This window comes from Arachis ipaensis, chromosome B2, assembly GCF_059453495.1.
Source record: "Arachis ipaensis isolate K30076 ecotype BB chromosome B2, ASM5945349v1, whole genome shotgun sequence".
Taxonomy (NCBI): Eukaryota; Viridiplantae; Streptophyta; class Magnoliopsida; order Fabales; family Fabaceae; genus Arachis; species Arachis ipaensis.
In genome coordinates this window covers 124,827,595-124,843,833 of record NC_142437.1, presented here as the reverse complement: position 1 = coordinate 124,843,833, position 16,239 = coordinate 124,827,595, and the positions used below count along the sequence as shown (strand labels likewise).

Here is a 16,239-nt window from a genome sequence, read left to right as displayed (position 1 = left end):
AATAATTGTCAGAGGTCGGATGAAGTATTCACTCAAAATTTACATTAAGAACAATGATCACAAAAATATTTTTAGGGTGCATTTAGATTACGTTTTTATTTTTTATTTTTTTAGTATTTTTTTAAGAATTTTATGAAAAAATAAAAATAATAAAATTATATTTCTTGTTAATTTTTTATAAAAATCTTATTCAATTTGAGCAATTTTTTTTAAGAAAAATATACATAATCTATATTCTATCATGTGGTTTGGACCAATAAGATATCAAGTTATTGTGAGAGTAAAATGTAGTGGTAAGAGTAAAAATTATTTAATGAGGATAAGTTAAAAAACATCAAATGTTTTATCATTCATGTTAAATTCAGAGGTTAACTTTTTTTTTTATTATATTAAGAATTTTATGCTGACAGCAATAATCAAATACAAGCTAAGTAAATAATGTACAATAATCTTTTAACATCCTTGTGTATCAATAAAGTTAAAAAGAGTTTAGGGCTTCTTAAATGTTTTGTCCAATAGTTTATAAACTCATTTACTACTACTATGATAATAAATATATTCAATATGATAATCATAAATAGAGTTGAAAATGAAATAATGGGGACCATAGACATGGCAGGGCCAAGTAGTGGGCACTATATATATATAGTTTGAAAAAAGTTATTCATTTTTTACTTTTTGGTTCACTAGATATTCTTCACATTCAATAATATCAAATATTTTTTAATTAAATTTTATGTGTAGTTTATATATATATATAAGTTATACCCTATTACTACATATATAAATATTAAATTCTTTCTTTCTTTTAATAGATACGTATATAGAGAGAAAACAATATAAAACTACATGTTATTAACTATAAATAAAATTAAATCGAGATTCTTCATTTTTATATTACCATCTTAATGTATTTACTTTTTAACCATTATATGTTGTTATACATTTTTATAGAATAATGGTTAATAATCTCAAGTCAATATCAATTATTCTAGTGTCAGATTTCTTTTTTCTTTTTTCATCCTTTTATATATACCGTTAGTTCGATCCTTTTTCCCCTGGAAAGGTACTTTCCATTTTCCATTCCCAGTAAATAAAACAAAAGTCTTTGTTTGGAATTTAACTTTATTCGGATATTTCACTCATGTGCCTCGATTCTCTTGCTGTCTTGCCATGTGTATGTAACTTTTAAATTCTGTAATAATTTCTTCTTTTATATATAATATATATATGTGAACTCTACCATATCTTTTCTAAAATAAAAAGTAAATTATTTCTTGTGTGATAAATTATCTTTTCATTAGAACTCCAAAATTCACGTTATTTTCTATTTTTTTATGTTTTTTTAATTTAATAACAGTATCATTTTCATCATCTCCACCAAATACACCTCTTTCCTAATTTAAAAAAAAAAACGGTTTAATTATTCTGTTGGTCCTTATAGTTTCGTGAAATTTTCAATTAAGTTTCTATAATTTTTTCTTTTTAATTGGTCCCTACACCAATTTTTTTTCAATTAAGTCCCTTTTAGTAATAATTGGCTTAATTTTATAGAGACCCAACTAAAAAAATTAGTACAGAGACCTAAATAAAAGGAAAAAAAAGTGTAGGGACCCAATTAAAAAAATTTTGGTGCAAGGACTCAATTAAAAGAAAAAAAAGTATAGGGACCTAATTGAAAATTTTGTGAAACTATAGAGACCAGCAGAATAATTAAACAAAAAAAACCTAATGCATTGATGGGAGCATATATTAAACTATTATATTGTCACAAAAAATATTAAATTATTATTCAGATAACAATAAGACAAAATGAAATAAGTATTTTAATATTTACATTCCCCTCAAATATTAATTAATTATTTTATTATTCATGCCATTAATTACCTACAAGAATTTTATTTATGGTGCAAATTCATATCTGTCATACAAACTCATACCCTCTTGCTTCTCTCCGAGCGTAATATCTTCTAATACGAAAAAAAATCTTAGAAAGAAGAGAGCTGAAAATTGATAGTTGTGCTCGTTGAAATTGGAGATTAAAAACGTAAGAACAAGTTCAAAATCCTATCTTAATTGATTGAAAATGGTGATTTGATTTAAAAGGAATTAGAATTTTAAAATTAGAGAAGAAGAAGTGTATTTGGTGGGGATAATGAAAATGACATTGTTATCAAATATCAAGAGAAACATAGCGTCAATTGAAAAAAAAAAGATAACGTGAATCTTGAAACTCTGGTACAAAGATAATTATCAATAATCACTGTATATATCACAAAGGATAATTTACCCTTTATTTTAGAGAGGATATGATAAAATTCACCGTATACATATATACTTCTTAGTTTCAGATAATTAATTAGAGTATATATATATGAATTGTTTTATTAAAATGATACGAGTATAGCTAAATGCAAAGAAGGAAGTGAGAGGCTTGCAACGTCAGCAAAAGAGGTTGTAACTAACTCGGGACAGATGGCAGCAGATCCTCAAATTCAGGACCTCAAAAGAAGCGTGAGAAAGAGATCAAATAGCAAGCTGTTAAGAGATTTCAAGCACTAGGCGTATTGTGGTATTTTCTTCTTTCTTCTCTCTCAACCCTCTTTCTTTGGTCACTCTCATTCAGCTGCTACATAGAATTTTCCTTCTATTTTCCTATTCTGTTATTTTCCCTTTCCTGTGCTGATTCCCACTTCCATCTCTCAGGTTATGGATTCTTCCTACTGCTGCAATCAGATTCGGCGGATTCTGATTTCCCTATTTCCTTCAATTTTGACACAATTACTGTTATACTGAAGAACTCTATCTTGTTTCTGTTCTTAGAGCTCAAGTCACTGATGAGCTTGATTTCCTTCTGATTGTTCTTAGTTATTTTTGAACTCTAAACTTGTACTTCTGGCGTAATTACTCTATTCAATATACATACTATTTCACTGTTTTTGTTTAGAACATCTATCACCCTATCATAAAACAATAATCATCCTTATCTGTTATCTAAACTATAGTAAAGCCAACAAATAATTTTTGCCATAAAAAAGCTTCTTCATAAAAGGGTGTTTATATTCACTTTTTAAAAGCTTTATATCTGTGTGCTTTAATATTTATATACATCCTTTTTATATATACAAAAGAGGTGTTCATTGCAATTGTTTCCTTGGTTGCAAACTAATTGTGCCATATGATCAATGAATAAACAAATGATTTGATTATACATACAGTGATAACTACGCAGAATCCACTTTCTAAGACAAAATAATAATTATTAATCAATTAAATTATTTATTTATTACTACATCAAAAGTGGGTAATCTTAGCTGTCCATTATTCTTCTCATCGCTACTGTTCTCTTCTTCTCCTTCTTCCAATTGTGACTCTTTTCTATACCTTCACGTTAATATACTATACTATTATAATTATTATATAGTTTATATGGTTTTAATGTAATGGTTTATGGGTCCTACAAAACTTAGAGTGACTATAACTTATATAAGATAGTACCATATTATATATTTTTATATAGTTGTTCAAATGATCTGATAGATAGATAGATCATGATGAAAGGTAAACACATGAAGATAATGTATTTTAAATAAAGAACCATTATTGCATGCATTTTTATTATAATAATATGTAAAAGACAATAATTTAAAATTGTCTTATTTAAAATTTATTAATTATTATTTAAATAATTATGTAATTTTAAATATAATAAATATATAATTACAGATATTATAGATATAAAATTATAAGTATTATATTAGATAAAATAATTTTAAATATTACCTCCTTTAACGTTATTTTTTTATTATTTGAGTTCCAAAGAAACTTCATATGTAGAAACTGCTTCTGCATGCTTTTGTACGAGTTTGATTCTAATTAAACATTTTCATGCCATAACTAAAACATATTATTATTAGTCGTTATATTAGATGTATATTAAAATTAATTATTAATTAATATAAAATATATATTAAAATATAAAATATATATTAAAAATAAATTAAATAATATAACATATATATTTATATACATATATTTATATAAAAATACATAATAACTAATTTTAATATATAAATAATATTTTTATATTATTAATTTAAAAAAAATTAATATATATATATATATATATATATATATATATATATATATATATATATAGAACTCAGAATAAGAAACAAAAAATTAAAGGATTTGAACCCTTTCTTTACTTTAATTTTTATTCTAGCTAGTTATTTGCATGGTTATTTAATTTTAATTTCAAGCTTAATTAGTTATATATTTTGAAAAAGATTCTCTTTATTCCCCTAATTAGTTATATATAGGAGTTTATTTTTCTTATATTTGTAAAAGTAACTAAATTTTTAAACTTATTTATTAAAAAAAATCTAAATACATTAATCCGATTATTAGATAACTATATAAATTTTGTTCACAAGCTCACAATCTCTCTCTATATATATTATTAAAAGTATTATTAAAAGTATTATTTTCATGATAAAGTAAAAGGCAAGTTACTGAATTAAAATTATTTGGAATTAAATTTATCAGATTACAATTTTTTAAAATTGTATATTTGATTAAAATTTTTTTATAATTATATAAATCGCTATAGACATCAACAAATTTAAAATTAAATGTAATCTGTTATTGGTAGTCACAATCTCATGATTTATATTAAAATAGAGTTGGACAGAAATCGTTATAGGCTGTAACAGTTTGTGAAAAAGGCGCAATACACATAAACTGCTACTGACTATAGATAGAGGACCAACCAACGATATTTTTAACTCGATTCGGTCTAACTTCAACTATAAAATCAGGAATTAGACGAGTTGAACTAGTCATCCCAACTGCAATAGATGGAAGACCAACCAATGGACAAGCAGGTAAAACCACAGGCATCGAAGTTGAGGCACCCCCTAAGTAGTCGACTGAGGATTCGGCGCTGATCTTTCAGAGCTGTCGACACCATCTTCTAACTTAGCAAACAACTCGTGTATTCTAACTTTCGGAAAACTTCGCCTACGATGAAACAAGACATGCATATCTTTATCGAACCCTATCACAAATATATCGTACGTCACACCGATTGACACAACAGTAATAGAGATCTTGTAAAACAACTTTTTCACCCACTTTATCTCACACACCCCCAACTTTTTGTAATATGCTGATTTTTAATTATGACAACATATTCGATGCCCGGATAAAGATACTCAGTAATTCCCTATTCGTAAATTTAACATCGTGTCTTTTGCTTTTTTGAATTTTGTCAGAACATGCACTAGAGTTAGGAAACTCTCCTCACCATCCATATGTGAAAATAATACTCTAGATCTACTACTTCTCAATTTTCTTGGTTAGGTATATGTAGAGAATAATCCTAAGCATAAATTGCTACTGCCTTCAGCATTTTTTACCTTACTCCCTTTGAACATAAATCGCTATAGTCAGTAGCGGTTTATGTACATTATCCCTCTTTCAGAAATCGTTACAAGCTATAATAGTTTTTTGCCAGCTTCATTTCAATGTAAATTGTGATTACTATTTAATAGCAGATTACGTTCAGTTTAAATTCCTTGATGTATGTAACAATTTTTATAGTTATACAAAAGTTACAAATAAATATGTAGTTTTAGGAAGTTATAATTTAGTAAAATTAATTTTTAATTATTTTAATTAAGTAATTTGTCCTAAAATAATTATAGTACTTAATTAATGCAATCTCATACTATTGGGTAAAAAATATTCTCCATAATATTCTTTTTGCAGTGTAGTACCTCTTAATATTAAGATTTAATTAAGTTTGATTTTAAGGTAATGATGAAAGTATAAAATATATTGTCATGTTCATACAGGCTTCGTTTGGTTACTGTCTTCAGAACATATAGACACAGACACAATTATACCAAAAGACATAGACATAGATAGACATAAATTTTTTAACGTGTTTAGCATGAGTGTACAAGACACAACAATTTAATTCAAATGTCCATTTTATCTTTATTAATTATCTACCATCATCTTCTACCAACATTAACGTTGCCGCCACCATAGTTTTCTACCACCACCACCACTGTCACCTGCAATTTTTTAACTTCATCGCAAAATACTATCTTTAATTTTCATTTATTCATCAGTTCAGCAATTTAATTTTCTCATTAAAAAAAACTGAAACAGGTTAAAATAAAAAAAAAAAACGAAAATGAGAAGACAAATCTCAAGAATGATCGACTACTATTTTAGGCTTTCTTGGTTTTTTTCGCCTTTCTTATTGAAATTGATTCAAGTAATAGTGGAGATGAACAGATCTGGGCAACACCTGATGAATGTAGACGAATAAATATGACCGAAGATGATGACCCATGGTGGTGATAGGTGCGACTGTGTGAAGAGAGAAAGAGAGAAGAGGATGAAAAAGAAAAAAAACGGCATCAATGGTGGCGGTCCGTGACAGCGGTATGGAGGGACACAACAATGGAAGGAGAAGCAGAGTGATGGGTGTAGTGATGCGAAGAGAGAAAGAGAGAAGGAGATGAGAAAGAGAGGAGAGACAATGACTATGACGGTGGTATGGAGGAGGGACACACCCATGAAAGAAGGAGGATGGAAGAAGGAATGTGGAGGTTGGAAGGATTTTGGGGTTACAAACACGGAATAGAAAAGATAATAAGAGAGAAAAAGGGAAATTAGGGTTAGATTAATTAGGGATATAATTGAAATTTTAAAAAAAGAAGGGATAAAAATGTAAAATTTTGTGTCTTATAAATTATGTCTCAATGTCTCAGTTCAATAGAGAAACACTAAAAACATGTATTTTGTGTATACTTATGTATCATCGTGTCTATCATAAATTTGTGTCTCAACAAACAAACGATAGACATGTGCCACCGTATCCATGTCTTTAGTGTCCAAAAACACCAACCAAACGCACGCACAATGAACACACGAGATAATTTGTGCACACATATGTCAGGTGGTCCTAAATTTCCAAAGTTTGATATAGCCAACTGAATCAAATCCAAGATTTTGTCCATGTCTTAACTTTGTTACTTTATTTATTTTATCTCTGTATTTTGTTCCTCAAAATCTTGGAATACATACTAATACAGTAGCTTAAAGAAAAATATAATATCTGAATTATGAAATATATAGGAGTTTAATTATTGATTCCAAATACTCTTGTACAACACAAGGTCAAAATAAAAAAAAAAAAAAGTACATTATCTACAAAGCATGACAGAGATTTACTAACCAATAAAATTAAAACATTAGAGGTCTCTTTTACATATGTATAATCTATAGTTTAATTAGTAATTAATTCCAATCTCATGTCCAATAATATTTTATTAGTTTTGAAGAAGTTTGAACATAAAATTTATTATTTATTTCCGGACATAAAAAATGGACTTCCGGTGGGTAATAGAAAGTAATAGAAGGTGACTTAGTTTCGATAATATATGAAGTATTCAACTATCATACGAAATATATATATAGATTGAAGTCTGGAACTATTTTTTTTTTTCTTTTTTAAGTAAAACATTTGTTTTTATTAAATTAAAAGACAGTTTTGAAGGAAGTTTTTTCTTATAATCTTTAGAAACTTTTTTTGGAAGTGAAGAATAATTTATACCAAGAAAGAAGGTAAACAAAAACACTTACCTTTTTTAATATTCAAATTAGTTCCTAAAAGATCATGCGATCTTCATTTTCGTCCTCGAATGATTTTTTTAATTAAATTAGTCCCTGAAAAATAAAATGCATGTCAAATTAGTCATTCTGTCAGTTGAATGATGACATGGCACATTAAGTGCCACATGGCATGATGACGTGGCACACCACGTGACAGGTCAGCGACACGTGTCATGCCACGTCATCATCCAACTGACAGAAGGACTAATTTGACTTGCATTTTATCTTTCAGGAACTAATTTGATTAAAAAAATTATTCGAGAACGAAAATAAAGATCGTATAATCTTTCAGAGACGAATTTGAGTATTAACCCTTAAAATTATTGTAAAATAATTAAAAACTCTTATCTCTAGCTTTAGAGGGACCACTAGTTGGTATTTCAACATTTTTTGTTTATCAAAATTTGACATCAAGATACTAGTGATAGCATGTGTCCATGCATTAATCTTCAACATTAAGAACGTTAGTATTATTGGTTATTCTTTTGAAAACTAAAGTTATCAATAAAATATCAGCCATATATATATATATACTCGAGTTTCGCAATTGCATTATAATAATATTTACCATGCATATATATACACCGACAATAAAATGTTTTTGGGCCATATTTCGTGCTAACTTTTTGACGTCCAATTTTTAATATTTCTATGTTTAAGAAATATTTCTAAATAAATAAATGAAATTTTTTTATTTTAGTATTAATTCTCTAAGAAATAATTAAAGAATAAATATAGAGAAAATATTTTTAATTAATAAATACTAATTAATTTCTTCACCATAAAATTAACTTTTTAATCATTATTTTCTAGAAAACTTATAATTTAAAATCTATAATAAACAATAAATTTTAAAAAAATGAGCTAATATTAATTTAAAACATTTAGTTGTCATTAAATAATTTGTAACTCCTTTTTTGTTTGAATTTCTGCACTTCTCTTTTATTTGTTGAATTTTTTAAGCACGTGGACATATGCTAAGTTATATGAATGAGACAAGTGAATTTGGGGGTAGGAATATAAGGAAGACAAATGGAAGTGGCCAATTTTAGCTTTGCCAATGGCTCTCATCATATTCATATATATTCATATATATATTTTTATGGCCATAATTTTGTGAAAGCTCAGTCCCACATTCATCACCTTATGATGACTAATTATTGATTTTATTATATTGTATTCCTTGATATGTCGGTAAATATTATTATTACTTTAATTTTAACAAGGCTTAGAGATAGTGACATTTAAGAGTAGAAGGAGCAAAGTTTAGAGAAAGAGACATTAGTTAACTAATCAAAGTAACTTTTGTTTGGTAAAATTCCTAAATTGAAATATAAAGGTATGGAACTTTTTTTTTTTTTAATCTTTGATAATCAGGACTGTTAGAAATAAGAGACTAAATTGGACAAATAATTTGTGTATTATTGAGTGTATTCAAGTTGTTTATTCAAATTGTCTGAATGATACAATATAGAAAGGTATTTATAGGGACTAAGAGAATCGTAATAATAAAGACGTAATATTCTATAATAAATATTCAGATATACTAAATAATTTTAATTGATCCTAATTATATTCTAACAAGGATAATTTAGTGAAAACATAAACATATGATGTGTGTTGTGAATAAAAATAATATTTATGCTAAAAAAATGAATTTATGCCTTTTCCCAAATCTAAAAAGCCTAAATTAAACTAAACAAAATAGTTTGTGATCTAGTTCTTCATATATTATAAATTTATTTTTGAAAAAGCTTTTAAATTGGGAACAAAAACTACTTATGTAGTTTCCCAAAAATGCTCTTCTTAATTAACCATTTTTGGGGATGAAGAGAATTTCTTTTTTATTTTTATATAAATTATTTCAAACATTTTCTTATTTGTATTTAATTTATGAAGAGAAGTTTTGATGGTTATCTCTTTATTTGTCTTTATATTATTCGTCACAAAAGATTCCCTTGATGAAACTTCCACTATAAAACACAGCAATTTGATTAACACATTGTCTAATTGTCTTATTCTAATATAACATGTAAGTTAAGGATTAGCATCCATCTCCCCAACACTCAATTAAGTTTTGTTCATATAGATAGATAAAAAAAGTAACATTATTTTTTATAAAATAAAGTTAAATATGCTAGTATAGAAAATGAAAAGAGTATGTAGATGTCAACCTATATATTAATAAAATACATATGTTATGTGTAAGACCCACTAAATGTTTTTGTGTTGAGCTCTCACCTTCTCACTTTTAGAGAAGCCTTATCTATCCCCTATAAATTAATATGGTTGGAGACATAGTTTTGAGTTTTCAGATGATGTCTTATGGAGTTTCCAATTCTCAAGATGTGACCTTAACCACACAAAATCTAGAGAGAAATGATGAAAATGCAAAGCATATAATAAGCATCCATGTATTACATTTTTTTCCTCGTGTATGGGCTCAGTAACTAGATTTTGTGAAGAAAAACACAGTCGGCCCAATTAGGTATCCCAAAAACGTAGAAACAAACAAAAAAATGTATAAAAAAAGGAACAAAAAAATGTATCCAAAAAATCTGAAAAAGAAACTAACCAAAATCATATTATAAGCCCAATTCGATTGTAGGATACTATATTTTGTGTAATTATTTTAGGTGAAATTTCAGGCATCATGTGAAATTATTAGTTAAAAATTATTAAATAATTTTTTTTGGTGACTTATTAAATAATTTGATATATTTGATTCAATTGTTATCTAATAGTCCTTATCTATCAACTTTACATGACAACTGCGCGTGAATATTTACCTTTATTTTACCTCATACACTAAATTGACCTACACCACTTTTGAAAAAGAAAAAGAAAATGTATTGTCCAACAAAGAATGAGAACAAATAATACATTTCATTAAAAAAATGAGTTCATTCCAATCAAGATTACTCAAGATTACTTAAATATGAGTTGACAAATAAAATTATTCCATCATATATAAGCATAACGACGAGCTCTATATATTAAGGATAACTTATTAGATAACCACGAGATATACTTAAACTAAATACTATGAACAAGATTAGGCAACCAAAATCTAAATCTAAATCATAACAAACATAAATTGTTATCCATTGCTTCAGTATATGTGTATGAGTTTCTTGTAAGCATCTTTGTTCTTTGAGTAATGATCAATTTCAGCCTGCATATCATAAATTCATAAAATAAGTATCAAATTTTGTCGCATCGATGATCCTGCTCCGAATTCCTTACTCTGTTTCAAAATAAATGTCGCTCCGACCAAATTGATATATTGAAAAATCAATTTATTTGAATATAATTACATCGGAATAATTCAATTTTTTCAATATATATATTTAGTCAGAGCGACACTCATTTTGAAACGGAATAATTTAGAATTATGCAAGTCATACACATACCTTTCGGACCGCTTTTATGGCAACCATCAAATTTTCGCCGATAAACTCCTTAAGCAAGTCATCCTTATGAAGAGCTTCCAAAGATTCAGAGAGCGATGTTGGCAATCTCTGAAGCTTTTCTGGATTTGGAATTGTATCTGTTTCATAAATGAAAATAATAACTTCATTATTTCATATGAACTTATACAAAATTGCAAACTGTTTGAAAAATCATATAAACTGTGTGTTGATACTGTTAGGCCACCGTGGGGAGCTCTCAACTACCGAGGAGATTTAGAAGAGGAATCAAGAAAGATAACATAAGATGAGAAGACACCACATCCAACTCAAAACTTTTAAATGTCAAATTAATGGGTCTCTCATCTTATAAACTCCTCACTCTTCCTTACTTTTTTTGATGTGGAACTAACTTCACACTTGCAACACCAACAGATACAAACAAGTACTATTCATGATCTTACCAACAGGTTCAGGAAGCGGAAGATGCCTGCGAAGACCGTCTATGCCGGCGGCAATTATGGCAGCCAATCCCAAGTGTGGATTCGCAGAGCCATCAAATGATTTCATCTCAAAGTTGCTTACAAGGCCATCAGGAGTTCCGGGCGGAGATGCGGTTCGCAATGGAGCTTCTTTGTTGTCATTCCCCCAGCACAAGTATGCGCCGCTCCACGTGTTTGGTTGTAACCGATCATAACTGAAAAAACCAAGAACAATCTAAGACAGGTGAAAACTCACATGCAGTTGTCATTATGTAAAGTTGATAGTTGAGAACCGTTAGATAATAATTTAGTCAAATTTGTCAAATCATCTAACAGTTCTCAAATATCAACTCACAGAAAGATAACTGCATACGAGTTTCCACCTCTAAAAAAATTCGAGTTTAATTTATATACATAGTTCTGTACAGACATCTAATTAGGTATTGTCACATAGACAAAAGTCGCGACGCCACTTTTGCTTATGTGTTAGTACCTGATCGGATGTCATTAAAAAGGTGGAAAGTCAGGTGCAGTCGACTTCACGTGAAGTTGATAGTTGAGAGCCGCTAGATGAAAATTTAGTCAAATCAGTCAAATAATCTAACGGCTCTCAGTTATCAACTTCACCTGAAGTGGACTGCACCTGAGTTTTCACCCATTAACAAACTTGGTTTAAATGGGAAGAGCAACCTGTTAGGAATTGGAGCTACAAATGCCAGAATAGAAGGAAGATGATGCAAAACTCCAGCCATAAATTCTTTCCCTGTTGTTGATATTCCGTGCTTCGACGATTCATCCTTCGCCATAAACACATTTTTCCCATTTTGCCATAAGCTAAGATGCACATGGGATCCAGAACCCAAATCATCTAGCTTATACCTTCAATATAGACAAGAAAAACACATGTAATACACACTTTCAAATTGTTTCTTGAGACTCAAGTAAGATAGCAGTGTCTTAAAAAAGCAGAAGAATGGTGAAACTTGACTTACTTTGGTGCAAAAGTCGCGAGAAGGCCGTGCTTTCTTGCTATTGCACGGACAGCTTCGCGCGCGTAAATCAAGTTGTCAGCAGCTTTAGTGCAAGTGGTGTATCCCAAAGCAATTTCAAATTGACCATTTCCAGCTTCAGCATGTAACTACAATTTTATAGAACAGAAAGGCTTGAAACTAGCCCTCAGAATATAGAGCTTTTCTAGAAAAATCAGATGATTTTCGATTAAAACCAAGCGAAGCTGTTACCATTTTATAGATCATTTCTTACCTGCTCTACTGAAATCCCCAAGGAAAGAATAGCAGCAGAAATTTCGCGAAATATCTGAGAAGCAGCGTCGAATGCTGACGATGAGCAGTAATGACTCGAGTCAAATGGTAACCATTCTTCATTCCCTTCCCTGAATATAATTACACCCTTTTTTTTTCATCTTCACATTTTAATTAATTTTCATGAAAATTTGTTCTGGTGATATGAATTATTACATACCTTGTTATGCTCTTTAAGAGATAAAACTCATTCTCAAATCCTGCTTTCATTTCCTGGAAAACACAAATCAAAATTGAACACCAAAGTACTTTGGTTCAAAGATATGAATTCGAATATCAGAATTTCGCAATCGCGACATACCAAGTTAAATTCGTCTTTCAGAATCTTCGAAACTCGTCTTAAGGCCTCTCTCGGACAATATTCCCAGGCCGTTCCGGCTTTGATTTGCATATCACATAAAACCATTTCTTCTTGCTTGCTCCTATCATCACATAAAAGAGTTGAATTACTTGCACCACAAGTTACTATAATGTAAGATGATTAAAAAATCAGCTTAAGAAAGATTATAAGTACCATGGAATTCTTAATTTAGTAGACAAATCAGGCATTAATCTTATTTCACCAACTGCAGTTAGACCTGACCCTTCAGCAGGTGCATCCATAAAAGAAACCATAGACATAATACAACGCGCCAAACCAACTCCATTCTTCGAAACAGCATCATCGAAACGCTTTTTAGGAACAACCTGAAATAAAATTTGACACCATATCAGGAATTCTAATAGCAGCTCATGTCATGATTCATGAATAACTGAAATTTGCTTTGATGGAACTTAAACTCACCCTGCATCTATGCTGCCCTGAACCATCAACGAATATGATACGAACCAGTGACGAATCAGACTCTAAGCTACTAGTATTCAACTTAGAAACCAAATTGTATTCTGAACTAGCTAAACTATTAGTTGGACTAATCTTGTAAAATCGAATCGCATTTCGTGCAAATATATCTTTAGCAGCTTCCACAGCCTCAGGAATTGAGAGATCACCATCAATGCACGCGTCGCGCAGAACAGCGAAAACAACTTCACGAGACCACTTTGCACCTATGTTGCAAAATATTTTTTCAACCACTTAATCTTACACTACAGAATATAAATTCTTCAAATTCAGGCATAGGAATAGATGTTAACTAACCTAAGTAAAAGGTTTCTGGAAATGCATAGCCATCAGTGCTGAACATAACCTGAAATCCAAAAACTTAGCTTAGTCTTGTGACATTGAATTTCATGTCCTAAAGTTAAATAAATCATGATCTTGAAGTATAACAATATTCTTATTCTTGTCACCTTATTTATTGGAGCTAGCTCTAATAGCTCTTTCACTGAAGATATCATGCCATGTACACTAAGCTTTGGAATCGCCAACCCGAAATCAAGGTAAATCTGCAAAACAAGATTGTTATATCTAAATTTGAATCTGAAATACATATTCAGACTTACTAACATAATTCAATGAGTTGAGAAAAGGTTTGCCTGTGAGTAAACCGAAGCGAGATACGACGCTTCCCTTGAGAACGGATAGGATGCGTGTAAAATGACTATCCGAGACTTCAAGAATCTCTTGTCTTCAAGGACTGCACGTAGGTGAAGAGGATTGGACAGTCGCATATCCAAATCTTTATCCCCAAAACTAGTTAAGCAGACCAAAAATTTAGTACCAACAAATAATTTTCTGAAAGCTTTTCAGCTTTAGAAGTATACTAATTACTAAAAGCCATGGATTACCCTGTGTGTATCTGCATTGGCAAGTCATAGGATTGAGCAACTTCTAGACTTTGCAAGAAGATATAATCGACGAAATTTTTGTTAGCTACGCGAACAGGCTTCCCAGCTAAAAAGTACAGAATATGCTTGATTAAGAACATACCAAAACAGAACATATTATAACCAATCTGCATACTCCACTAACCACTTAAATCCTGTCCGAGACCCTCCTCGGCCTCTATTGCTGTCACATTTGGATTGATTTCCAGGCCACTTCGGTATGCAGCTATGCTTTTGAATCCAAAGATCTCACCGGCAACTGTAACCATACTGTTAAGGATCATAGCTAAACATTTAATGTGTTCATATACAGAGATTTATTAACATATAAAAGGATATGATTTCAACTTTGAGACAAATGCTTTTGTAAATGAATCCAATGTCCAAGAAGATCCATCTGTTAAACCCTTTAAGAGCATGAGACACAAATATTAGATAGAAATTCAAGAACATATAGCAGAATTCAGAAAATGTGAAATAGAACTATTAGAACTATCTACAAGTATCTTACTTCGTCAAGGATTTCCTCGGCGACTCGTTCAATTCTTAAGATTCTACCAACAACAGGGGTAAAACTCCTATGCCATTCAAGATCATGCTTCTTGTCAAATTTTAGTCCATCATCAATGAGTAAGGTAGAGATTCTTGCGGCTTTGAAGCACGATGTGCTGATCGATTGTAATCCGGAGACTCTCCGGTGTTCTTCAATAGCTTCCAAAGATGACTCGGATCCATAGAGCTCAGCAATGTCTCTTAAACTTCTCTGATATTACATAATAATCCATTGTCAACAAATCATATCTTCTGTTCAAAATCAATGTATCTAGACACAATTTCATCCTTATACATTAATTTTTCTATGTACCAATTTGGACAGCAGGTACTACCAGCTTCCAAGTGCTTATTACACATTTTAAGCACCACATAATAAATCAATTTGACAGAAAATTCTCAAGAATCTATTCTGTTTATCAATAGAGAAAGGAAAAATTTCATTTCTTCAACTTCATATCCTGTTTATCACTCATGATGAAATTGAAATGCATAACTCAGGCAAACTAAACTTCAATTTATGAACATTTTATCTGCTTAATAATGCTGTAATTGCAGAACTTAATCCACCTAAAAAAGTGTTAGGTGGTCCACACTATACTACTAGTTTTTATAGGTTCATAAATAGATGAAACACTATCATCAAACATAGCATATAAAAAATCATAAGCTAAGAAATAAATGAACATTAAGAGGAGTTAATTAATAGTTATGATGATATTGATATGGACCTTGAAGGAGAGAGAGTGTGGTGAGAAAGAAACAGCATCACCATAGGCTTCAGAGAAGGCATGGATGAAGGGGAAGTTAGAATCAATGGAAACTATGTTGTGGGCATGTGCATCAACCAGCTCCACCTCTTCCACCGTTCTTCTCAACTCACTGAAATCCATTCTTATTATTTCTTCTCAATCTCACTGATCTCTTCTTCTTCTTCAACTCCTATAAGATGCTGGGTAGTCAACACTTTCTTCTATTGTCTCTGACTTTCCAATATGCTGCAATAATAATGTA

General features: G+C 29.9%; 1 protein-coding gene across 1 annotated transcript; it reads right to left on the bottom strand.

Annotated features, from left to right (window-relative positions):
- Nucleotides 1–10,559: 10,559 nt before the first annotated feature.
- Nucleotides 10,560–16,230, bottom strand: NODGS (nodulin/glutamine synthase-like protein). Its single transcript, XM_088504350.1, has 18 exons — nucleotides 15,957–16,230; nucleotides 15,185–15,436; nucleotides 15,014–15,080; nucleotides 14,819–14,935; nucleotides 14,635–14,740; nucleotides 14,383–14,539; nucleotides 14,197–14,292; nucleotides 14,045–14,093; nucleotides 13,691–13,953; nucleotides 13,421–13,593; nucleotides 13,208–13,328; nucleotides 13,067–13,119; nucleotides 12,848–12,977; nucleotides 12,577–12,722; nucleotides 12,275–12,463; nucleotides 11,567–11,799; nucleotides 11,106–11,242; nucleotides 10,560–10,867 (listed from the first exon to the last, which is right to left on the bottom strand). Exons 1-18 carry the CDS (start codon nucleotides 16,116–16,118, stop codon nucleotides 10,805–10,807), a joined length of 2,514 nt encoding a protein of 837 aa, XP_088360476.1. The 5' UTR covers nucleotides 16,119–16,230; the 3' UTR covers nucleotides 10,560–10,804.
- Nucleotides 16,231–16,239: the final 9 nt, after the last annotated feature.